The sequence below is a fragment of the Acomys minous genome, assembly GCF_964271855.1.
Source record: "Acomys minous genome assembly, chromosome: 5".
NCBI lineage: Eukaryota > Metazoa > Chordata > Mammalia > Rodentia > Muridae > Acomys > Acomys minous.
The window spans coordinates 57355389-57380296 of NC_140494.1; the positions used below are offsets into that span (position 1 = coordinate 57355389).

General features: G+C 45.3%; 2 protein-coding genes across 4 annotated transcripts in view; one reads left to right on the top strand and one right to left on the bottom strand.

Moving 5' to 3' along the window:
* MTMR12 (myotubularin related protein 12) overlaps window positions 1–24908 on the bottom strand; it is a 75055-nt gene that overhangs the window by 30514 nt on the left and 19633 nt on the right. For both annotated transcript variants that reach the window (XM_084784116.1, XM_084784117.1), the window contains exons 2-6: window positions 11646–11709; window positions 9428–9573; window positions 8449–8521; window positions 7355–7485; window positions 5856–5955 (exon numbers count right to left, since the gene is read on the bottom strand). In XM_084784116.1, the coding sequence (XP_084640242.1) occupies window positions 5856–5955; window positions 7355–7485; window positions 8449–8521; window positions 9428–9573; window positions 11646–11709 (514 nt within the window). The remainder of the gene's footprint in view (window positions 1–5855; window positions 5956–7354; window positions 7486–8448; window positions 8522–9427; window positions 9574–11645; window positions 11710–24908) is intronic.
* Window positions 11767–24908, top strand: part of LOC311598771 (small ribosomal subunit protein eS27-like) — a 31973-nt gene continuing 18831 nt past the window's right edge. Inside the window, exons 1-2 of one of the 2 annotated variants that reach the window (XM_084784119.1) lie at window positions 11767–12498; window positions 12657–13543. In XM_084784119.1, the coding sequence (XP_084640245.1) occupies window positions 12895–13140 (246 nt within the window). In that variant the 5' untranslated portion in view covers window positions 11767–12498; window positions 12657–12894 and the 3' untranslated portion in view covers window positions 13141–13543. Of the gene's footprint in view, window positions 13544–24908 lie in introns of both variants that reach the window. The other variant, XM_084784118.1, reaches the window with a different exon arrangement.

The following is a 24908-nucleotide window of genomic DNA, read 5'->3' on the forward strand; positions in this document are numbered from 1 at the left end:
ACGATGAACATCAAGGACATAGTTCCCCCTTCAGCTTAGTAATACTAATGTGAATGTAATTCTTAAGCATAGCCCACCATTAAGGATAGGTACTTTTTTTCTTTGAAACAGGGTCTCTGTGTATAGCCCTGGTGGGCCTGAAACCTGGTACCTAAAGTAGGCTGGCACCGAACTCTCAGAGATCCACCTGCCTTTGCCTCCTAGTACTGGGTACAAGTGTGTGACACCATGCCCAGAAAGCAGGCACTTTTATTCTCTACTAGCTCTCATAAAATGGATGCATCCTATATGCCATGAATTTACTGTTTAATACTCTTCACAAGAGAGCCATTAACACTGCTGGTTTTGTTTATTTGTTTGTTTTCTGAGACAGGGTTTCTCTGTGTAGCCTTGGATGACCTGAATTTTAGACAGAGAAACCCTGTCTAAAAACAACAACAACAAACCAACCAACCAACCAACAGATATATAAAATGAGAAAACACAAACACACAAGGCATTCAGAACCCTAAATAGGCATCACCAAGGAAGACCGTCTCCATAACATGCAGTCAAGATGTTAGAAAAGCAAAGAAGTCGCTAGAGAGATGGATGGGTAAAGGGCTCAGTATACAAGCATGAGGACATGAGGTCGGATCCCTAGCACCTACTTAAAAGCTGGGCTGAGTGTAATGGCCTCCACCTTAAATCCTAACAGAAGCAGGGAGATCTATCTCTGTGAGGCTGAGGCCAGCCTATCTCCACAGCAAGCTCCAGCACAGCAAGGACTACATAGAGAGCCCTGTCTCAGAAAACAAAAACAAACAAGAAAAGCCAGGTAGGCACACCAGCACACATCTGTAAGGAGGGGAGCAAACCTAACTGGATCCCTGAACCTCACGGGCCACTTGGCTTAGTCAATAAGCTCTAGGTTCAATGACAGATTCTGTCTCAAACACTAAAGTGGAGAGGAACTGTGGAAAACATCAATATCAACCTCTGGCCTGGACATGAGTGTACATGCACACCTACATGAACATATACATACAACACACACACAAACACACACACACACACACACACACACAGAATCCACTTACCAATAACCAAAAAGAACAGAAACAACAACAACACCCAGCCAGGCATAATGGCGCATACCCATAATCCCAACATTTGAGAGGTCAAAGCAGGAGCATCCACTAGTTGGAGGCTGCCTTGTGCTACATAGTGAGTCCTAAGCCAGGCTGGACTATAAGTGAGACCATGTCTCAAAAATTTATGCAGATAGACAGACACATACACACAGAATAAGACATTATTAAAAGCTCTAAGGGGAAAAGGCTAATTCACCTACGAAGGCCAGCAACCAAAAAAACATTGGCAACCCTAAAATCCAGGAAAGCATAGAACAATATACTTCAAGTGCTGAAATAAGTAATTACCAACCTAAATTGCTATAAATAGCAAAGCTATCTTTTAGGACTGACAGAGAAATAAGGATATTTCAGGACAAAAACTAAGGCAACCATGATGACCAGCACAAGGTCAAAATCATAGTAGTACATAAAGGAATACTGCCATGACAGCAGTAAGGAACTCACCACACCAGCACACTACACTAACACAGCCCTGCTACTAACAGCAGAAAGACCCAGCAAGCAGTAATCCACCCAACCAGAAAAGCAAGCAATACAATTACTAGAATTAGTAAGTGCCTCTCAATAGTAACTTTAAGTGTAAATGGCCTCAACTCCCCAAAAATTTAAAAAAGGAAAGATGCAAACAGGCTAAATATGTTTTAAAAGCAGCCCCTGGGACTGGAGAGATAGCTTTAGCAATTAAGAAAAAGTGCTGCTCTTCCAAAGGACCCATGGTTGGTTCCCATCACCCATGACAGTTGACTCACAAACACCTGTAACTCCAGCTCCAGAGAGACCTGATGTCCCTGGTCTCCTAAGGCAACACTCACAAAACAGCACCTACACATAATTTAAAATAATGAAAAATACAGATACAGTCACCTACCATCTCCAGGAAACAATTCACCAGCACAGACTGAAAATTAAAGGATGGAAGTCAATTTATTAACAAACATAAGGCTAAAAGAAGCTGGGGTAACTATTCTGTCACCTGAGGTATACTTGAACCTAGAGTAAGGACAGAGAAGGAAGCCCACTATAGAGTAATAAAGGAAACAATTCATCGAGAAGATGTAAAATAGTAAATATATATGTGTGCCAAATGCAAGGGCTCTTGATTTTTTTTTTTTGTTTTTTTAATATATACGGTATTCTGTCTGCATGTGTGCCTGCAGGCCAGAAGAGGGCACCAGATCTCATTATAGATTGTTGTGAGCCACCACGTGGTTGCTGGCAATTGAACTCAGGACCTCTGGAGAGTAGCCAGTGCTTTTAACCTCTGAGCCATCTCTCCAGCCCCGCTCTATTTCATGAAACATAAAATAGTAGACACACAGTGCCAAACGCTAGGACTCTCAATTTCATAAAGCAATCACTAATGGGCATTAAGGTCCAATAGGTCCTGATAACACCGGGCTACTTCAATAGCCCCATCGTATATCTGAATCAGTCATCCAAACTCAGAATGAGGAAAACTATACCATAGATCGAATGGATCTAACAGATAGCTACAGAATATTCTACCCAATAAAAACCGAGTACACCTTATTCTTCTCAGCAGCCTAGAGAGCTTCCTCTCAAACACACCATATATGCTCTAGGATGCAAAGGAAGTCTTAGCAAATACAAAAGAATTGAAACTGTTTCTTGTCCTCATCAGACCATAGTGAATAAATCTAGAAATCAACAGCAAGAGAAACTACAAATACTTAAGAGACTGGACCACACACTCCTGAGTGGCCAATGAGTAATTGAAGAAATCAGGGAAAAATTAGAATGCAGGCTGGGAAGACTGTTCAATCAGTAAAGTGCCTTTTTTTACAAGCAAAAGGACCCAAGTATGTTCCAAGTATGTTCCCAAGAGGCAGAGGCAGTCAGATTTACATGAGTTCAAGACCAGCCTACTCTACTAAGTTCCAGGACACCAGGGCTATACAGAAAAGCCCTGTCTCAAAACAAAACAAAACAAACAAACAAACCCAGCCAGGTGTGATGGCATGCACTTGTAATCCTAGCACTGGAAAGGCCAGAAGGCAGGAACAGGTGGACCCATGTGGCTTGCTGGCCACCTAGCCTAGGATGCTAAGTGATTTCCAGGCCACTAACTGGAGATCTGTCTAAAAAAGGGAAGAAAGAAAGGGGAATAAAATGTAGACAGTGTTTGAGGAATGACACCAAAAATCTTTATTCTTTCATCTCAATCATTCATAAGTCCTAGAATGTATCACTTTCTCTGAAACCCCTGTGTATCTCCAAGACTAACGCCAGCTCTTAGCAGCCACTCTAGCTGGACTACGGCTCACTCCCTCTGCCAACAAAGCGGACTTCCTTGGCAGAACACATCACTCTGCCACCTCCTTTCATTTTTATATAGTCTTAGTCTGCTTACCCCTACCTTCCGAGGGGTCAGGCCTACAGCAAGCATTCAAGAGATGCTTACTAAATGAGTGGTTGGTTGGTACAGTCCAAAAGCTTTCTATGCATGTGCTCTTAATCTTAAATAAGCCAACCAAGTGTTTGTGACATGGGGACCAGGGTCTCGAAGCACCCACTTCATATGACAGTGATGGGCAGAGCAAACATACTCAAGGAAGAGATGCATAGGAAGAACCAAACACCTAAAAGCACATCCATGCTGGACGCTGTTCTGCTTGTTTTAAATTACATTCACTCGTTTGCATTGTGTGTGTGTGTGCACGTGTGGAGCACAGCAGAGCTCAGAGGACCTGGTGTTCTCCTTCTGCCATGTGGCCCTGGGACTGAACTCATGTCACAAGCACTTTACCTGATGAGCATCTCAGCCTTGTTCTCAAACTGGGAAACACTTAAGAATTTTAAATCATATTCATTCTCATTCTCTGCTCTCTCTCTCTCTCTCTCTCTCTCTCTCTCTCTCTCTCTCTCTCTCTCTCTCTCACACACACACACACACACACACACACACACACACACACACACACACAGAGTGTCACTATGTGTGTACTAGTAGGTCTGCATGTTTTCCCTTATCAAGCCAGACCACTGGAGTGCTTTTTCTTATGAACAAATGTCCTGTTTTCACCAAATATCTACTGGATGTTATTCTCTACTTCAAACTTTAACGAATACACAGCATCTTCTAGAATTATAAATAAACCCAATTATATTTATGTAGAAAAAAGAACCTAGAGACAAATAAGGTTAAATCATCTCAATGTCTTTCAATTGTTTTGCATTTCCAATATACTATTGATTTTACCTTTTTTAATTCAGAAAAAATAAATTTCATCTGCAAGTGTGCATTCATGTGTGCGTGCACATGTGGGTGCCAGAGGTAGACCCCACGTGTCGTCTTCTACTGCTCTACAACTTGCTTTTGAGACAGGGTCCCTCACTGCATCTAGACCCTGCTCTCTCAGCTAGGGTGCGAGAGCTGGCTGGGAAGCTCCCACAGGCTACTTGTTCTACCTCCGGTACTGTAGCTCAGGCACGTGCCACCACCTGTCTTTTTTTTTTTTTTAAAGATTTATTTATTATCTATATAGTATTCTGCCCACATGTGTGCCTGCCCACCACAAGAAGACACCAGATCTCATTACAGGTGGTTGTGAGCCACCATGTGGTTGCTGGGAATTGAACTCGGGACCTTCGGAAGAGCAGAGGGTGCTCTTAACCGCTGAGCCATCTCTCTAGCTCCGCACCTGTCTTTTGCATGCACGCCAGGGGCTCAAACTCAAGTCCTTGTGCCAGCAGCGCAGCAAGCACTTTCGTAAGAAGTAACCACACAAACAGTTCATTGCAACATGGAAGCAAGCAGGCCTAAAAGGCAAGTCAAGCAAAGATCACACGAAAAAGAAAAAAGAAATCTCTAAATGAGTAGTGTGCTAGATGCTTGCAGCCAAATACGCGCTGTCATCTGGGGAGTGCCCTGGCTGGTTTTATGTCAGTGTGACACAAGCTAGAGTCATCTGAAAGGAAGGAGCCTCAACTGATAAAATGCCTCCATGAGATCAGGCAAGCGTTTAATGCATTTTTTTAATTAGGCGGAAGACTCAGCCCATTGTGGGTGGTGCCATCCCTGGAGTGCTGGCCCTGGTTCTATAAAAAAGCGGGCTGAGCAAGCCATGGGAAGCAAGCCAGTAAGCAGCATTATTCCATGGCCTCTGCCTCTAGGTTCCAGCTCTGCTTGACTTCCTGTCCTGACTTCCTTCATTGATGGATGATGTGAAAGTGTAAGCCAAACGAACCCTTTCCTCCCAGCTTGCTTTTGGTCATGGTGTTTCATCACAACAACAGTCACACTAACTAAGGCGGGGAGGGTGCAGACACGTAGGAGATTGGACCTTCTTGAAGGAAGCAAGTCACAGGTGTATCACTGGAGAAAGCAGGTCGCTGGAGTGTGTCTCTGAAGGCTATGTCTGGTCTCTGTTCCTTCTTCTTTTTCTATTTCCTGTCCTTTATCATGAGGTGAGCAACCTCCTCTCCATGAGTACACGGGCCAAGAAACCATGGAGTGAATCCTCTCTGGTAAATATTCTGTCACAGTGATACACACTCACTGAGATGGGTTTTCCCTTCCTGATTACAGGCAAGAATGGAAAGGAACCTTCTGGGGGTGGGGACATTTTACCAGGAGTCCCAGAGACCAGGCAGGAAGTTCCTGAGCTTGAGGTCAGCTTGGGCTATAGGAGAGACAAAACCAAAGCTAAACAGGAAGGATCCTGAGTGCTGTGCCGTGATGGCTCAGAAGGCACTTACCTGTGCTGCGCACAGTGGCGGCGGCTGCTGCATAGGAAAACAGAAACAGTCTTTTCAGCAGTAACGGAGACTGGGTGTGATGGATGATGCCACTGACAATCTAGAGAAGAAAGGACCAATGGAAACAGTTATGCTTCTGATAGATCAACACTAACAAAGGTAGGAGCCAACTTATCTTTCTCCATCACACTAATGGGGCTCTAGGGACAACACCACAACCCTTGCTGAAGCTGGATCTATGAGCTAACGCTTGGAATAGTGCCAGAGCAACAGAACACTATTTTGTCATGCTTTCTAAGAGCCCTGGATTTCTAGGGAAATTTTAAAACACAGTCTGATGTCCCAAAAACCAAGAGTTAAAATTCTCAACTGCCCTATTAGGTCAGGTCCTAACCAACATGTCCAAGACTCACAACTGACATCTGACACTAAGCAAAACTCTTTTAGCTGACTCACTTGTGGCTGCTCTGGACAGTGAAGGAAAGAGGCTAGGAATGAGCTTGTTAGTAGTGCGCATGCCTAGCTTGCACAAAGCCCTAGCAGCACATGCCTATTGTCAGAGCGCTCAGGAGGTAGAGGGAGGAGGAAGAGCAAAGCTTCAAGGTCCTTCCCGGCTACAGAGAGCATTCAAGGCCAGCCTGGGCTACACAAGACCTTGTCTCAAAGGGAAAAAAAGAAAGTAGGAAAAGAAATCAGTCCACTGTGTTGTTTACTGTGTTAATCAAAAGTATGTTTGGATAAATAATTAAAATAACTTCAAAAGGAAATGCTTTGTTTCTTGGGGAATTTTCTCTATCTATAGCCTTCTTTGCCTGCACAGAATAGATACTGCAATCACACTTCCTGTTCTAACTGAACTACCCTACTATCTGAAAGAAAATTAGGGCATTACCCACAGCGTGCATAACTCATAGCAGATAAGACAGTATAAGCAAACTGGCTTCTTGTTGGGCTTGCCGTAACTGAGCACTATGAGGGGCAAGACCTTCAGTCTCAACAAGAAAAACCTAGGAAACTGTAATGAATTGCAGCAAGCTTGTACAGCATTTCCAGACCACAACAACTTGCTGTGACCACCAAGAAATGATGCTTAACGTTCAGCGGTGCCCCTGGTCACCTGACTTTGCCCATGTGACCTGTGTTCCCTGGGCCACAGCCAACTGCCACCTTATAGACTCTTAGGAGTTGGGAGTCAGCACTCCTACTTTAGACAGACTGTCACGGGAAGAGGACCAGCCTTAGCATTCCCAAGTGAACCCTGACCTCACCCATCATCCTCCAGGACCATGAACTGAAGGAGTCAAGGAAGCAAATGCCAGTCAATGCAGTCATGCTTGCCCCAACTATCTCTCACATACTAATCCAGGATCAGATTACAGCTGACTTCAGCTTCACAAAGTGAAAGGCTCCCTTCCACCTTCAGGCAATATAGGCAAAACCTACAGTCAGTGGGGAAAACCTGATGGGAAATAAACCTAAAAACACATGCAACTAGTTACCCTTTTGACTTCCTCTTCCTTTGTGTACCTCAGACAAAAGTGGAGCACCCGCAGATCTTTGCAGTGGATAACAAGCTTCTCGGGGTATTTCTTCAGTTGTCCAAACAGAGGTTTTTTTTTCTCATCAAACACTACAGATCAATGACGAAATCATGAGTAGAAATGAATGTTACATGGCAACAAATTAGTGCTCAAGAAACAGATAGACTGTTAGCACCTAAGGCAGAAGTCCCTCACAGCAGGATTCTTTTTTGTTTGCTTTGTTTCAGGTTTTTTTTTGGGGGGGGAGGAAGTAGTTTGTTTAGTTTTTGGTCTCTTTCAAAACAGGGTTTCTCTGTGTAGTCCTGGCTGTCCTGGAACTCACTCAGCCTTGGCCTCGAGCTCTGAGATCCACCTTGCCTCTGCCTCCAAAGTCCTAGCCACATCTCGCTCCCAGCAGGATTCTGTTCTTCTTTTCTTTTTTGTTTTTTGTTTTTTGTTGTTGTTGTTGTTTTTCAAGACAGGTTTCTCTGGGTAGCCTTGGCTGTCCCAGACTCACTTTGTAGACCAGGTTGGCCTCGGACTCAGAGCTTCACCTGCCTCCCCGAGTGCTGAGATTACAGCCATGCACCACCATGGCCAGCTCCTAGCAGGATTCTTTATTCCTCTGGAGTAAGTCTTAAACTCAAATGGACAGACCAGATTCCAAAAGCCTAAAGAAGACTCAGCTCTGATAGGCCTGAAAAAAATGGCTCAGCAGCTATTAAGGACTGCCTGCTTTCAGAGGACTAGACTGCAGCTCCCAATATCCATGTAAGCAGTTCATAACTGCCTGTAACTCCAGCTCCTGGGAACTGGGGACACACACACACACACACACACACACACACACACACACATATCTTAAAAGAAAAAAGAACGGGACAGAGAAGAGGAGCCAAACCCAGCTTGGTTCACTTCTAGCCAAATGACCCAGAGTGAGCTACTTCATGCTGCACTTACTATTCACAAAGCTGCTTTACAAGGTAACTTGTGCAGCACCGTTTAATAGACTGTAAATGTCATCACTATTGCTATACACTGAGGCAGGCAAAGCAGCAAGAGGAGACACTCACCTCCATAAATCTGATCCACACAGTGGAGGGGAACATCATTTACTCCTACGATCTTATTCTTAAACTGAGTTTCCTATAAAGAAAAAAAAATCAAAAAGAAACAACTGTGACTCCTTTCTAAACGCTCAGAAGCTCAGAGCAAAGCACTGTTCTCCACTGTTCAGTGAGAGAAACTGAGAATGGCATCCACACCCCACAAGAAAGGCATGCTGCAGTGCGTGCATGGAAACCCCGTGAGTGTGCCAGTGTTTCAAGCCAGGAAGTACATGCCACTTCTAGGCTGCACCCAGGAAACACACGGTGCCGCTGAAAACCAAGAGAGGAAGCGGCAGTCTTTCTGCACACAGTCGCAAACAGGTGAACAACAACACTCCCTGGAGAGCTTTGGGAAAGACTGAAGAAGTCACAGTTTTGGCCAAGCTGCCTTTGCTCAGGACTAGGAGCCAAGGCCTGCAACAGACAGCAGTGCGGGTGGCCTGCCTTGAAGGCAGCAATCCTGACGCTTCATAGAAAGCAACGCGGTCCAGGGCAGCTGGCACATGGGGAGGCAGCGCCCTCCTGGGTGTCCACCGAGACACAGAGCTGCCCCTCTCCTACTGCCCACTCCTAAGTAGACGCAGGTCTCACAGTGACCCTGCAACTAGGTTTAGATCAGAAACCACCCATGCTCAGAGGCTGTACTCTGATCAGTTTCACTACGGCCCTCAGGTCCCGAATCTGTGAAAACGCTTAGCAGAGAGGAAACACGAAGAACTACGAAAGTGAGCGGCTATTCTAACAAGTGATTCACTCACTGTGCTGAATACAGAATAAAGCTGAGGGTGTCAACGTCTAAGGGCAAAAGCAAGGGAGCCCTGAGGCCCAAGTGGCCCACCTGGTGAAAGGCACAGGCCCCTAAGGTCAAGAGCAGACCTCTGATAGGACAGGCCCGCCTTTTGTTTGCGTGGAGGAGGGAGCAGCACACGCAGCGCATACTTACACCGCCATTATCCAAGGCCGAGTCTTCATCCCCCAAGAAGGCGATCTTGAAGTCAGTGCAGACCAGTCTCCCATAGACGCCACGCTGACAGGAATCTTCCTGCACGTACTTCAGGACTGTGCTGGCCTCACAAAGCAGTTGTTCACCTGAAGGGAACCAGAGCAAGCTCTCCTCAGAGGCCTCAGGGAATGCACAGAATGTGAGCGCAATGGTTTTTCGCTGTTTATGTAAGGACAAACACACAGTACGGCTCAGTGCTTGGCAGCAGCTCACCCCAGAGGGGCAGGAACTGCAAACTGAGGAAAGAAAGCGAAGCAGGGAAGGGAGAGCAAAATGCCTCCGAGACATCTGCATGCTGGGATTTCTCTGACCTCTCACCCTGATAACGGGAGTTTCCACACCTCTGATAATGATCTCAAAGCTCCTCTCTTTCCTTTCTTTGGAGACAGGTTCTCACATATTACACAGCCTGGCTTTGAGCTCCCTTTGTAGCCTGGGCTGGCCTTAATTTACAGGAACCCTTCTGCCTCAGCCTTCCGAGGGCTGGGATTAGTTTTGCGTCCCTGCACCTGGCTTGCAGCCACCTTCTCCAGTGTTTTCATTACTTTGGCCCAGCAGGAATCCCACAGCAATGGTACTACTATAAGCAGAGCAATGGCAGGCAGGTTGGCCAGCGGGGCAGTTTTTCCTGTGTAAGCCAGGGCCTCCAGGCAGCTTCCTCAGATGACAGGGATGCTAAAGCCTTCCATAACTCCTGTGTCTTCTCCTGGCTCCCATGTTGGAGGATGAGAGGGAAAAGGAAGTCATGGGGAGAGGGAGTTGGATGGTCCCTCTTTCCTAGTTCAAAGCATTTCCTCTTGATGTGCCACCTCCTCAGCCCACAGGAGAAGCCCAGACTCTAAAGCACACTAGGACTGGGAACTAGGTAAGCATCGTCTGCTCTCTGGATGCAAAGAAACCCTGTTGGTGTCTGGGTGAGGACAGGCAAGAAGGGCGCGTGGGAAACAGCCGACTGCGCACACATCCAGAAGATAGCCATCTTCCTCACAGGGCCACCCTCTGGCTTTCTTCACCTTTGAATTCACTCATTGGCTAAAACTTCATTTAAGCTAGCTTCCAACATGAAGATAAAGAATAAGCTACAGAGTTCGAGGCCAGCCTGGTCTACAAAAGCAAGACGGGAAAACCCTGTCTCAAAAAAACAAACCAAAACAAAAACAACAACAACAACAAAAAAGAATAAGCTACCAAGTGAGTCTATAACAGCTAGGGATACACAGAGAAACCCAGTTGAAAAAAACATGTTTAGGCCATCATTTTTTTTTAAAGGCCTTTGAAATTTAAAAACATCATTTAAAAGTCTAAAATAAAAAGTCAAGTGTCCTTGTTACAGAGAAATATACATTAAATACACAAGAAAATCAAAAACGTTTTGAAACTGGATGTAGCATGTACACCTGCGAGCCATACACAGAAGACAGAGGCAAAAGGGGTACACATCCCAGGCCAGCCCGAGCTTTATGAAACCTAGCTTCAAAATAAACAAAACCCTTGTTTAAAAAAAAAAATAATCTTGGATTGGGGAAAAAAATGGAAAGAAAGAATACACAGTTGGCACGACCACCCACATAAGATGGAGCTATACCATCAAGAGGTCTCTGTTCTTGAACTCAGAGGTAATTAAAATTTAACAAGAGCTCAGCCACTCTCCTCTGTCTCAAACACAGTCAACCAAGCCAGGCTCCTTCATAATGAATGACTTCAGAGCAGAGCCCCAGGGGCCTCAGCATCTCTGGGACCTGTGCTGAAATACACCCACAGCCAGACAGGGGAGGCCCACGATGGACGGCAGCAGCAGGAAGCACATGCAGACTCTAAGATTCTTCCAAAAACTAGGACTTTCTTGACTGGAGACCAGAAAAACTGGGTGAAGCCAAGTAGGACACCCTCAAAAAGGTCCCATTGGATTGTGAGGACTTCCCACTGTTTCCACCAGGTTGGAGGAAAAGGAAACAAGAGAAATTCTTTCCAAATGCTGTAACACCCAGAGCCAGGTGTGTACTCACTCAAGACCTTGACATCTTTGTTATGATACACTATTACTGCTACGTGCCAGAGGATGAAAACAAAGGAGTTTATACATAGCAACACTAGGGATGATGTAATCTATCTTTGGCCTTGAGCTATATGTGAGATATGATGTTAACATGACCGTTACCTGGCAACAAGTGAAGAGTGACTTCCTCTTTCTCTGTTACTTCCTTTTCATTTGCATGAATTTCCTAAAAATAAATAAATAATCAAATAAACACAAGAGCAAAAGATTTTAAGGGCTCAAAATAACAGTTAAGTCATGCTTTCAAAAGACACATTAAACTATCACCTATATTCAGAAACGTTGTGTTGATTTAACAAGCTACTGTTATTAGTTATTTATTTATTGTGAGTGTATACACATGCAAGCACAAGTACATGTGTTTGTGTGTGTGTGTGTGTGTGTGTGTGTGTGTGTGTGTGTGTGTGTGTTCATGCTCACACATGCACGCACAGGTCAGAGGACAACTAGAGGGAGCTGGTTCTTTGGGTCATTAGGCTTGGTAGCAAGTACATCTCCCCACTGAACTATCTCGCTGGTCTTTAACAAGCGACTTTTCAGATGCCTGTCTAGGGGCTGGAGCTGTTCCCTAGCATGATAAAGCCCTGGATTTCATCCTTATCATTGAAAACAAAAGCAATCCAACAACGACTGATGTGTCGAGATGCCTCCCTCAGTGAAGCGCACACTGCACAAGTAGGGGACATGCACTCTGTCACCTGCACCCATGTAAAAGCTAGAACAGACATGCACCTACAGTGCTGAGAAGGCAGAGGCAGGAGGCCCCCAGGCTTCCTGGCTAGCTAATCTAACCAAACAGGTAGGCCCAGGCTCAGGGAGAAATTGGCTCAGAAAAGAACATGGAGCTGGCCGTGGTGGCGCACGCCTTTACTTCTTTGTTTGTTTGTTTGTTTGTTTTGTTTTGTTTCGAGACAGGGTCTCTCTGTGCTAGCCTTGGTCGTCCTGGACTCACTTTGTAGACCAGGCTGGCCTCAAACTCACAGCGATCCGCCCGCCTCTGCCTTCCGAGTGCTGGGATTAAAGGCATGTGCCACCACGCCCGGCTTTAATCCCAGCATTCAGGAGGCAGAGGCAGGCGGATCTCTGAGTTCCAGGCTAGCCTGGTCTACAAAGTAAATCCAGGACAGTCAAGGCTACACAGGAAAACCCTGTCTGGAAAAACAAAAAAAAAAAGGGGGGGTAAAAAGGAGGGCAACTAAAGGCAGCACCCAATGTCAACTTGTGGCCTCCACAAGTACACACATGCACCTGCATACATATGTATACATACAAACAGGATGTGTACACCTGTAACCCCAGCACTCAGGACGTGGGGACAGGAGGATCAAGGTAACAAATTGTCTTTCCGGCAATGAACCTCCCTACAAGAATATGCCTTTCCAGAAGAGAAGAAGAAATACAGAAAAAATGCCTGATGCAGAGCCCCAATTCCTACTTTATGGATGTCAAGTGTCCAGGACGCTATAAAATCACCACGGTCTTTAGCCATGCCCAAACAGTAGTCTTGTGTGGTGGCTGCTCCACTGTTCTCTGTCAGCCTACAGGCAGGAAAGCAAGGCTGACAGAAGGATGCTCTTTCGGGAAGAAGCAGCACTGAAAGTACCTAATTCAAGAGGGGGAAACCACCCCCAATAAACACATTTTGGAGAAAAGAAAAGAAATTCAAGGTCATTCTTGTCTATATAGCAAATGTGAGGCCAGCTTGGGCTATGTGAGCCTCAGTCTTAAAAAAATAAAACTAGGGAGTGAATGGTTCAGTGGGCAAAAGCACTTGCTACCATTCCTGACGACTTGATTCCCAAGACTGTGCAGGAGAAGAAAACTGGGCCCAAAGTTATCCTCTGACTTTCTTTTTTGTTTATTTTTTGTTTTTGTTCGTTTAGGGTTTTTTGTTTTGTTTTGTTTTCTTGTTTTTCTTGTTTTTTTATTTTTTATTTTTATTATTTATTTACTTATTTTTCTTGTTTTTCGAGACAGGGTTTCTCTGTGTAGTCTTGGCTGTCCTAGACTCACTTTGTAGATCAGGCTGGTCTCAAACGCACAGAGATCTGCCTGCCTCTGCTTTCCCGAGTGCTGGGATTATAGGCGTGTACCACCCTGCTGGCTTGACATTCTTAGTGTCATCACATGATAATGAACAGACACTAAATAAATAAATGTAATTTTTAAATATGAAAACAAAATGTCCTGACTATAATCCCAGCACTTGGATGGTTGAGGCAGGGGAGCAGGAGGTCAAGGTTATCCTTGGCTACACAGTGAGTTCCAAGCCAACCTATATAGAACCCTGTCTCAAAAAACAGTAAAATTAAAGTAAATAAACAAATATCTTTAAATAAAGGCAGACAGAAAATCCCAGTCAGTTTTAGCGATAGTGGATGTATTAGGAAGGCAATGGTAGGAGTCCCTTATATGAAGGAACAAGTGAAAGGACACCTAGACAAAGCGACACAGGTCAGACGGTGTCAGGGAAAAGTACGAGACTTGTCAGAGAAGGAGCCCCTCTCTCCAAAGAAAGCCAAGGGTTGAAAGCTGTTTCTTCTTAGGAAAAACTGTCTCTCTACAAAGACAAACATAGGCAGTAGTCAATGTAGCTCCAACTACTCTAAGTAGCACACTAGGTTAGGGCTCAGTAAAGACACCAGATACCCACTGTCCACTCTAAGTGTCTTAAAACCACAAACTGTTGTCAAGGTTGCAACCACTTCTAGGGGGTACCAAGACCTGGCTCAGTGTCACTGTTTCTCAATAAATATATCCTCAGATCCCTCTTTTGTGTTCAGCATTTATTGGATGTTCAGAGATATCTATAAACTTTAATGAGTGATGTTACCAAAGTGACTTAGCAGAAACACTTGTTATTGTAACAAAAGAGACTAGACCTCCTAGTGGAGTCAGCCAAGCCATCTAAGTATTGGCTTATTGACCAAATGCCTAACCTCCAACACACCTGGTTCCCAACGCTTGCTCCAGAGGCACAGGGATTTTTAAGTTTCAAGCAGTGTGAGCTACACAGTAAAGTCTAGGTCAACCCGTGGTGCAGAGAAAGAGCCAGCCAAGGACAGAGGGACAGAAGTCAGGAACGAGGGGAAGAGAAAAAGGAGAAGGATAGGAGGGAGGGAAGGAGGGAACAGGCTGGGCTGGTGGAGGAAGCGCATGAGGCCTGTCACTCAAGAGGCTGAGGCAGGATAGAAAGTTCAAGGCCAGCCTGGGAAACCTAAGGAAACTGTCTCCAACTAAACAGGAAAAAGAGGGCTGGGCTTGCAGTATAGTTCACTGTAAGACCACCTCCCTATTAATCCCAGCACTCGGGAGGCAGAGGCAGGTGGATTGATGTGAGTTCGAGGCCAGCCTGGTCTACAAAGCAAGTCCAGAACAGCCAAGGCTACACAGAGAGACCCTGCCTTGAAAAACAAAACAAGTTAAAAAAAAAAAAAAAAGAGCACCTCCCTAGCATGGGAGGTCCTTTGTGAGGTTCAAAGCTTAATACAGCAAAAAAGAAAAGAAAAAAAAACAAAAACAGGACAGAGATACATAATAAATGACAGCTATAGGGATAATGAATCAGTCAGTACATGACTGGAAAATGCTAAAGGACCCGACAGTTTTGTCAGCAAATAAACTGGGTTTATTTAATTTTACTTAGGTAAAGGCTATGGGTAGAACAAAAGTCTGACTTTGTTAATTCAGATTGAGCTAAGGCTTAAGAATAAACCTGGTTTCTTTCTCAGCACAACTATCATTTGTATACAGGAAGGCCACTGACTTTTTTGAGTTAATTTTGTATCCAGCCACTTTGCTGAAGGTGTTTATCAGCTGTAGGAGTTCTCTGGTGGAATTTTGGCAGTCATTTATGTACACTGTCATATCATCTGCAATTTGACTTCCTCCTTTCCTATTTGGATCCCCTTGATCCCCTTTTGTTGTCTTATTGCCCTGGTTAGAACTTCAAGAATTATATTGAAGAGAAATGGAGAAAGTGGGCAGCCTTGTCTGGTCCCTGGTTGTGGAGGAATTTCCTTGAATTTCTCTCTATTGAATTACTGTTGGCTATTGGCTTTCTGTATACAGCCTTTATTATGTTTAGGTATGTGCCTTGTATCCCTGATCTCTCCAACACTTTAAACATGAATGGGTGTTGGATTTTGTTAAATGCTTTTTCTGCATCTAAGTAGATGATCATGTTTTTTTTTTCTTTCAGTTTGTTTATATGGTGGATTATATTGATGGATTTCTGTATATTGAACCATCCCTCAGTGCCTGGAATGAAGCCATCTTGGTCATGGTGAATGATATCTTTGATGTGTTCTTGGATTTGGTTTGTGAGTATTTTTGCATCAATGTTCATAAGAGAAATTGGTCTACAATTCTCTTTCTTTGCTGGGTCTTTGTGAGGTTTAAGTATCACAGTGACTGTGGCCTCACAGAATTAATTTGGTAAAGTTCCATTCATTTCTAGTTTGTGGAGTAGCTTGAAGAGTATCGATATTAGCTCTTCTTTGAAAGTCTGGTAAACTTGATAGGCTGTGATCATATGGTGGGGGAGGAGGTCCCCTTCTGTCATAGACCTAGGGGAGGGGAATAGGATGAAAAAATGTGGGGGAACAGGAAGATACAAGCGAGGGGAAAAGAATTGAGATATAATCTGAATAAATTACTTAAATAAATTAATTAAAAAATAAACCTGGATGCAGCAGAGGCAGTGCTAGAGCGCAGGCAGTGCTAGAGCCCTGGCAGTGCTTGAGCTCAGGCAATGTTAGAGCCCAGGCAGTGCTAGAGCCCAGGCAGTGCTAGAGCCCAGGCAGTGCTAGAGCCCAGGCAGTGCTAGAGCCCAGGCAGTGCTAGAGCCCAGGCAGTACTTGAGCCCAGGCAGTGCTAGAGCCCAGGCAGTGTTAGAGCCCAGGCAGTGCTTGAGCCTAGGCAGTGTTAGAGCCATCAATGCTGTAAAGATGACAGAGTATCATAGCTTTCCTAGAGAACCGCCCCTCCTTTTTGGTTTCTGAGACAGTTTCTCTGTGTGGTGTTGGCTGTTCTAAAACTCACTCTGTAGTCCAGCCTAGCCTTGAACTCAGAGATCTGCCTGCCTCTGCCTTCCCAGTGCTGGGATAAAAAACATGGGCTACACTGCTGATGAGAATCCTTTCAAGATAGCCTCTTTTGCAGCCTGGTCTGCAAAGTAAGTCCAGGACAACCAAGGCTACACAGAGAAACCTTGTCTCGAAAAACAAAACAAAAACAAAAACAAGAAAATAGCCTTTTTTGGAGGAAGATATGATTTCCATCTCAGGAGATGCCACAAATCCCATCCTTCTCAAACTTAGGGTGTATTACCAGTCCAGGGAGCCTGTTAGGGGTGGCTGAATCTGATACAATGTTTAGGGGTTGAGCAAGCTATTCATGTACAGTGAGTATTGGTAATTTGGGAATTCTCACTCAGAGTTTTCATTCTGTCACTGGCGAAGAACTACACTAAAGCACAATTATTTTTGTTAGTTCTTTTTTGGGGGGGTTGGTTTTTCAAGACAGGGTTTCTCTATGTAGCCCTTGCTGTCCTGGACTCGCTTCTTTATAGACCACGCTGTCATCAAACTCACAGAGATCCACCTGCCTCTGCCTCCCAAGCACTGGGATTAAAGGCATGCACCACAATGCCCAGCTATTTTTGTCAGGTTTTATCATCTCTCTCTGCGTGGAGCAGGCTGGGTGAGGACTGCCCTGCTGTTATCACCAGAAGTATCCTGCCTTCTTATGTAGCCCACGTCAGCCTTGAACTCGGGATTCTCTTGCCTCAGCCTCCTGAGTGCAGGCATTACTGGTGTGCACCACTATGCCAGGTGTGAAATTCTTTCTTTAATTGAGAGAAACCTTGTAGCATTCGGTACAATCCCAAACTCCCTTTCCCCAGACACTGTTCCAGTCCCCACTTCTTGGGGGAACCACTTCTTCCCACTAAGGGCAAGAGGAGTGATGCACAGACACAGGCAGACTGCCTCTCTCTCCTAGTAACTTCTCTGACAGGCTCAGAGATGCTAGTCAGGCTGGCGCCTCAACTGCAGACTGGAAAACTAGGCCACAAGCATGGGGAGGCAGAGGAAGGCGCTCGATGGAAAGGGGCGGGCACAGATGAGCTATATGGGGGGGGCACAGAGGGGTTAATGGGGGGGCACGGAGGGGTTAATGGGGGGAACAGAGGGGTTAATGGGGGTGGGGCACAGAGCAGTTACATGGGGAGGGTGGCACAGAGGAGCTACAGACACAGCTCTCAGAAGCTGGCAGCTCTCTGACTCACACCTGTGTCACCACCAACAATTCCCTTGTTGGCACACATCTGTCACAGTGGAATTATGTTTACTGTCAAAACGCTAACTCTGGTCAACTTTGTAACAGTGAGAAGCCACAGATGACTGGACTCACACCACCCAATGCATCAACAGTACAATACTCTTAAGAGTCACAGGATAAGGATCTCATGTCACAACCACCAGAAAGGAGTCAAATGACAAAAGTAGCAGCTATAGCCTCAAATACATGAGTTTCAGGTGGCGTCAGGTGTTGTTTAAAAGCAAAATCCCAAACGTTCAATTTTACCAATGAAGACTGTGGAGCCAGATACTAGGGTGAAAGCCTATTAGCTCAGAGACAGAACAAGCACCCAGAGGACAGAGAATGAACATAAAAAAACCAAAATAACAAAACAAAACAAACAAAAACACAGGAGGGGCTAGAGCACTATCTGCTCTTCAAAAGGTCCTGAGTTCAATTCCCAGCACCCACATGATGCCTCACAACCATCTATACTGGGATCTGATGCCCTCTTCTGGCATGCAGGCGTACATCCAGATAGACCACTCATACACATAAAATAAATAATAATTTTTTTGTTTTTTGAGGCAGGGTAATAATTTTTTTAAAGAAAGAAAACAAACAAAAACAAAAAATACAGGAAAGAGGGATGTTGAGTTGAGGAGCTTTTAAGACAGTGTGGAGTCAGAGAAGGGGCTTTTTTCCTTCTGGGATGTCGACTGAGTAGGACTTAAGGTCAGCTGGATGCTTTCTCTGCCTCTCTGAGCTAGCAGGCTTCCATCCCAGTATCTTTGCTCCTGAGACTGTTGGTAAAATCAAATGTTTGGGATTTTGCTTTTGAAAACAACATTTTGGTACCTCACATTAAGCGCCAATATAAAAGTAACTTTTATTTGCCTGATGTAATTGTCATCTCCGAGGCTTACTGCCTCCTGCTAACCTAGACCTAGTCCTGGAAGCTTCTAGCCTCCATACAGTCTAATCTAGGCCTAGGATGTTTTCAGCCTTTTAGACTTAAGCTGAATAAGATCATCCTTTCTAGCTCTTTCTGAGCTCTGACTGGCTGGTTTAACTCAGTTCTTTTGGCTTAAACTCCTCTTCCAAGCTGACTGATTCAATCTGGCTTCTCTCAGCTTCTCAATGAATTGCTCTGCTTGGCCTCATACTAACTTTGGCAATCTGTTCTCATCTTCTGGCTCCTTCTTGCTTTCTGGTTCGTTCTAACTTTACCTGTGTCTAGCTTGTTCTCTCTTCATCCTGTCTCTTAAACTCTCCCAGTAAAACTGCCTCTGAATTCAGTCCACAAACTGAACTGTCAGGAACTCAACTGTACTGCACTTCCTCTCAACTCACTCTCAACCAAACTGACTGAACTGACTAGAACTCTGTCTCATAAGTGCTGGGAGGAAGGCTGTGTACACTATACCTGGACCTAAAACACAAATGGATGGTGCCTCACAAATTACACAGATCGACTTCTGCCCCCTACAGACAGAATACTTAACAAAAATTCCACGTTATTCTTAACCCAATCGTTCTCAAACTAAGTCTTACAGTGTATATACATATACACAGACACATACATATAGTTTTGGTTTTTCTTAAAATAGAATATAGTATGACTTACGGTAGATAAAATGTGTAAGTACACAGGAAGAAGGTCATTTATAGAAGACAGGGGTCATTCTGGACAAGTGTTGGAGCTGAGCCCCAAAGGAAAAACGGGCGCATGTAGTCCAGCATGGGAAAACAGATACCAAACACCCTTACACTACACTGTGAAGGATGCTCTCCTCAAGGCACTGCCGCAGGGCTGTGGGGGCACAAAAGGCACCACGCTGCAGGGAGACGAACAGAGGAGGATATCGAAAAGAGACTGGCAACAGCCTTCTAAGAAGTGACAAATGGAGGACATAAGCAGACAGAAAATGAAGAGAAGGTACAAAAGGCAGCAGCGGGCACCTGACACCCTGAGAGGTGAGGGTTAGCACTGGGCGAGGAATCTGTGTGCCATCTTAAGGGATTTGGGGTTTATCCCATGGGCAACAAGAGACAAGTGAGGGAACAGAGATGGCTCAGTGGTTAAGAACATAGACTGTTCTTCCGGGTGAATGGAGTTCAGTTCCCAGCACCCGCATGGCAGCTCACCACTGTCTCTAACCCCAAGATCTGACACCTTCACACAAACATACATGCAGGCAAAACACCAAAGCACATAAAATAAAAGTAAATAATTTTTAAAAAGAGAAACAAGGCAAGTAGAGAAGAAAACTGAGCATGTAGTATTTACTATCTCCAATAAATGTCATTTGAGGAAGAGCACAGGGCTGAATCAGGAGCAGGAGATGGCAAGGGCAGGAGTCCCACTCTCAGAGCTGGTCCAAAGGGATGAAGTGAAAAGCTGTGCTGCCTGCCCTGTGCCACAGAAGCCCATGCAAGGCTCAGGTCAGTCTGAGTATGTGCGCCCAGACTGGGCTGAGGTATAGCTCAGTGTAGGCTTGAACCTTAGGTTCAATTAAAACAAAGCAACAAAGGAGGGGAAGAGGAGGAAAAAAGAAACTGAGAAGCATGAGCCCTGGAGGAAGACCCACTGTCTCCATGGGGAAGCCCAGGTCACAGCCCACATGGTGTTCAAAGAATGCCAGCAATCTCTAGAGCACTTCCTGGAGTGAGGAAGAGGCTGTACTCAGTACAGCCTTTAACTTTAAAAGCACCGCCTTCTTCCACAGAATAATGTTACATACGTTTTAATATTGGCACCTAGCTGCTAACTGAAAATCAGTCTTGTTTCAATCTTGGGAAAATCCAAAGCAACAAAGTCACCTGAGAACCGCAAACTCACCCAGGAGCCACATATTTTACAAAGTATTTGGCAATTTCAACATCAGAAGAGCATGGCAGAAAAGCCAACAGATTCCTAACCTGCTCAGCTTCCAACCAAAACTGCCACTATTCATCCCACTTCCTCAGCACTGGAGCCAGGAAAGGAAAAGGTCAGAGCACAGCAAGACTCTGCCGCCGCGGCCGCTGTCACTGCTGCTGCCACTGAAAACAATCTTATCACCAAGCAGATGCCAGGCCTTGTCTCAAAGGGCACTAAATCAACTACACCAACACCCTGTTCACCCCACATCCAGATCACACCAAGACCTCACCTATTTGGAATGCTGTCAAAAGTCATCAAGACCTGAGCTGCACTAATGAATGTGTAGAACTGGGCACACAGTGACAAAAGTCTTCCCTACCCAGTCTGATAGACTTCCCTAGAAGTAACGGCCAACACCTAATAAGCGTCTGTTCATACCAGATCCATCTCCCCATTAGCATCCTAGTCTCCGCTCAGCCCCAGTACTGTCTCCACTTGACAGATGAGGAAACTGAGGCCTAAAGAGGACCAGCAGCCTAAGTTTCAGAGGAGAAATGAGGCACCAGCCTAGGCTAAATGAGGCCCTACCTCAAAGAAATAAACTCCCACATGTGCATGTTCCTCCCAATCATGCTGTCTTATGTCAAGACACAAGCTGTTGTCCCTGTGAACCCCTTGGACAAAAGACCACAGGCTTCGCAATGTGGCCTTTACCAATACATGAATAAATACAATTGCTTCCTTAGTCCAGTATGTTACTGCATCAGGACCCAGTACACACTATGGGCTCAGAGTTCTTCAATCTGTTAATGTCGCCAAGGTCTCCAGGCCTCTGTCAAAGTGAGCGCGGGGCCAGCCTCACTGTGACAGGTAAACGATGATGAGCGTTTCTTGAGCCACAAACGCCTGGCTTGTTTAAAGGTGTTGTGTTTGTTAATTCATCTGACCTCACAGCAATCCTTCAAAACATCGTCATAGCCTGGAGCACTTCCTGTACAGATGAAGGCACCAACCGGGATATGGAGCAGTACGATTGATGCCCAGGTATCTGCACTCTTACAGAATGCCATGATATGTCTTGTATCACAAGGAAGGAAAAGGAAGACAGGCTGAGTAGCCAAGCAGCTCTAGTCCCACCTGCAATCAGATCAAGCGCCACAGAGTGCCGCTAGAAGCTGCCGTGTGGGGCATGCTGGAATCTCCGCAGCTGGACGGTAGAGAGGCTCAAGAGTTCAAGACCTCCACTGTCCTCAGTTCAAGGACAGCTGGGGCTACAGGAGAGCCTGTCGCCAAAAAAGAGGGTGAGGAGCAAGGAGAAAGCCCCCGAGAGTACTGCTGGGAAAACAAAAAAAAGGGCTGCTGTATTAGTCACATACTTGAGAGCTTTAAGGGAGCCCACAGCTTAGTGCCAATCCATCACAGTAGAAAGGCGGGCAGAGCCACGCCATGGTGGGCAAGAAGCAGAGAGAACAGTACACTACAAGGAACCACAGCAAGATATAGCCCTCAAGGACACACCCCAGTGACTTCCTGTCTTCTACCACCTCCCCAAATGCCATCATAAGTAAGTCTATCTAGGGTTCAGTCTATTAGTGGGGTGGGTCAGAGGCCCCTGTAGCTGACTCTAGAAATGTTTCACTGCCACATCCAAAGCGTGCTAGCCATTTCTTTCTTTCTTCTCCTTTTTTTTTTTTCCTGTTGTTTTCAAGACAGGGTTTCTCTGTGTAGCCTTGGCTGTCCTGGAGTCACTGTGTAGACCAGGCTGGCCTCGAACTCACAGCGATCCGCCTGCCTCTGCCTCCTGAGTGCTGGGATTAAAGGTGTGTGCCACCAGCGCCTGGCTGTGCTAGCCATTTCTTAATCCACTTAAACTGAGCCAACATTAACCATCACACCTACTCCTCACAAGTAATGGACCGAAGTGACACTGGCCTGCTGTACAGGGAAGAAATCATGAGCTTCATTCACACAAGCTGACAGAGTACTCCCTTATGACTCACTCCACTGTGTAAAAAGCAGCAATCTCCTGGTTGCCAATCCAACTGTGGAGAGTTCAGTGAGAATCATCGCTCACTGTGCTCCAACCCTAATTAGCGCTACTGTGTACTGCTGCCTGGGCAAGACAGTGCTTCCCTTCAAGAGTTTCTACAGCCTGAAGGCCATCCTAAGAGTGCCTGTTCCACCTCCTCCAACCAGCCTCAACGTCCACTCTCATACCAATTCTATCAGCATCACCTAGGAAGGATACTACAATCCTTCCCTCTGTCCACCAGCACCATCCTATTGGAGGCCGCCTCATCTCTTACCCACACCACTGCAATAGCTGTTCAACTAGGCTGCTGGCATCAGCTTTCTTTCTAACCCACCCTCCACCCTCAGGTAGGAACGTCCTTTTCAGAACACAGCCTGCTCTGGCTAGGCATGGAATAAAAACAGTATCGTTCAAGACTATGAAGCCCATACCTACTTAACCAGTCTGGCCTCCCACCATGTCCTCACCACTGTATCTGACACTCAGCCTTCTCTCAGCCCCTTGCATCTCTCTCACACCCTCTCATCCGGAGCTCTCTCCACAGGCATTTCCTCTTGCTTTGAATGGCTTCCTATCCGTCTTTGGCACTGAGAATTTTTTTTGTGTAGCTGAGTGCAGGATCATTTCCTCAGGGAAACCTGTTGTCAGGTCCTTCAGCATCCTGTGTCTCTCCTAGAATTATCTATCTCCCTGAAGTCAATAGGTTTGGGGCAAGTCTTGGTCCCCAGAATCTAGTAAAAGTCTGCTACACAGTAAATCTCAAAGACTTGGTTAAATTAATAAATAACTCAAAATAGAGTTCATACTTCCTGCCTATATTTTATTTTCAATTTCTAGCCAGAGTGGCACTAACTGCTGCACTCAGGGGAAGAGGCAGAGGGATCGCATATCCAAGGCTTGTCTGGGCTACACAGTAGACCCTGTCTCAAAATTTGAATTCAGGGGGCTGGTGATAATATATGGCTTTCTGGCTAGGAGCACTTGCTGCTCTTGCAAAGGGCCCAGGTTCAGTTCCCAGCAGACAACTGTCTGTAGCTCCAGTTCCAAGAAATCTAACACCTTTTTCCAGCCTCTGTAGGCACTGCGCGTACACTGCACACATACATACAGCCAGCCAGAATACTTATATACATATAATTGAAACAAATTTAAAACACACATATGGGGACTTGAGAGATGGCCCAGTGGTTAAGAGCACTGGCTGTTCTTCCAGAAGTCCTGAGTTCAATTCCCAGCAACCACATGGTGGCTCCTAATCATCTTTAATGAGATCTGGTGCCCTCTTCTGGTGTGCAGACATACATGAGACAGAACAGTGTACATGTAGTAAATAAATAAATATTTTTTTAAAAGAAAACCACATGTATATTTAAAATAAAAGACCAAGCATGGTAACTCAAACCTGAAATTCAAGCCTTCCACAGCCCTCAACAGGAGGAATAATGAGAGTTTGAAGTCACTCTGGACAACACAGCGAGCTTTAGGCCAGCCTGGGTTATGAGTCTCTGTCTCAAACAACATTTAACAACTAAAATATAACTTTAAAAGTTTCCTAATAAGCAGATTCTGAAATCTGCAGGAGACAAGAGAGCATATGGGAGATTAAGAAACAACAGCTAGATGTGGCCATTAGTAAGGCTGGCATCACCAAATGCTCTAACCATGGCAGCAAATCAAGCAAAGAACGCTCCCTTAAACACTGCCGTGCCATGTGTGGCACTAATCCAGACTGTCACTCAGGAAACAGGTCCAGAAGAACTTCGGCCGGGCAGCCTCCAGGGACAGACCCGGCATCATTCCAGGGTCTCTATGTGACAGCCAGTTAACCAGCCGCCTCTCCAGCAGCCTTGTCCTTTGGGTGGTGGGAGCTTTTTTTTCCTTCCCCACTGACCTCATTAGCCACCATGTTCAATGTGCAGGAAATAAATGTATGATGATTAAGAATCAAGCAGAAATGCCTCTATGACAGACTAATTTCTAAAGCTGACCCATTTCAAAGAAAGACAAATTTTCTACCCGTGTAAGTTATAAATGGCCTACGTACTCTGTCCTGCACCTCCTACTCTTCCACTTGAAAGGGGACAAAGCTTGTTATTATGGTATAAAAGAAAAGCAAAACATTTGCTGTCACAGGGGTCACAGTATGTCTAGGCTTTTAAGACTG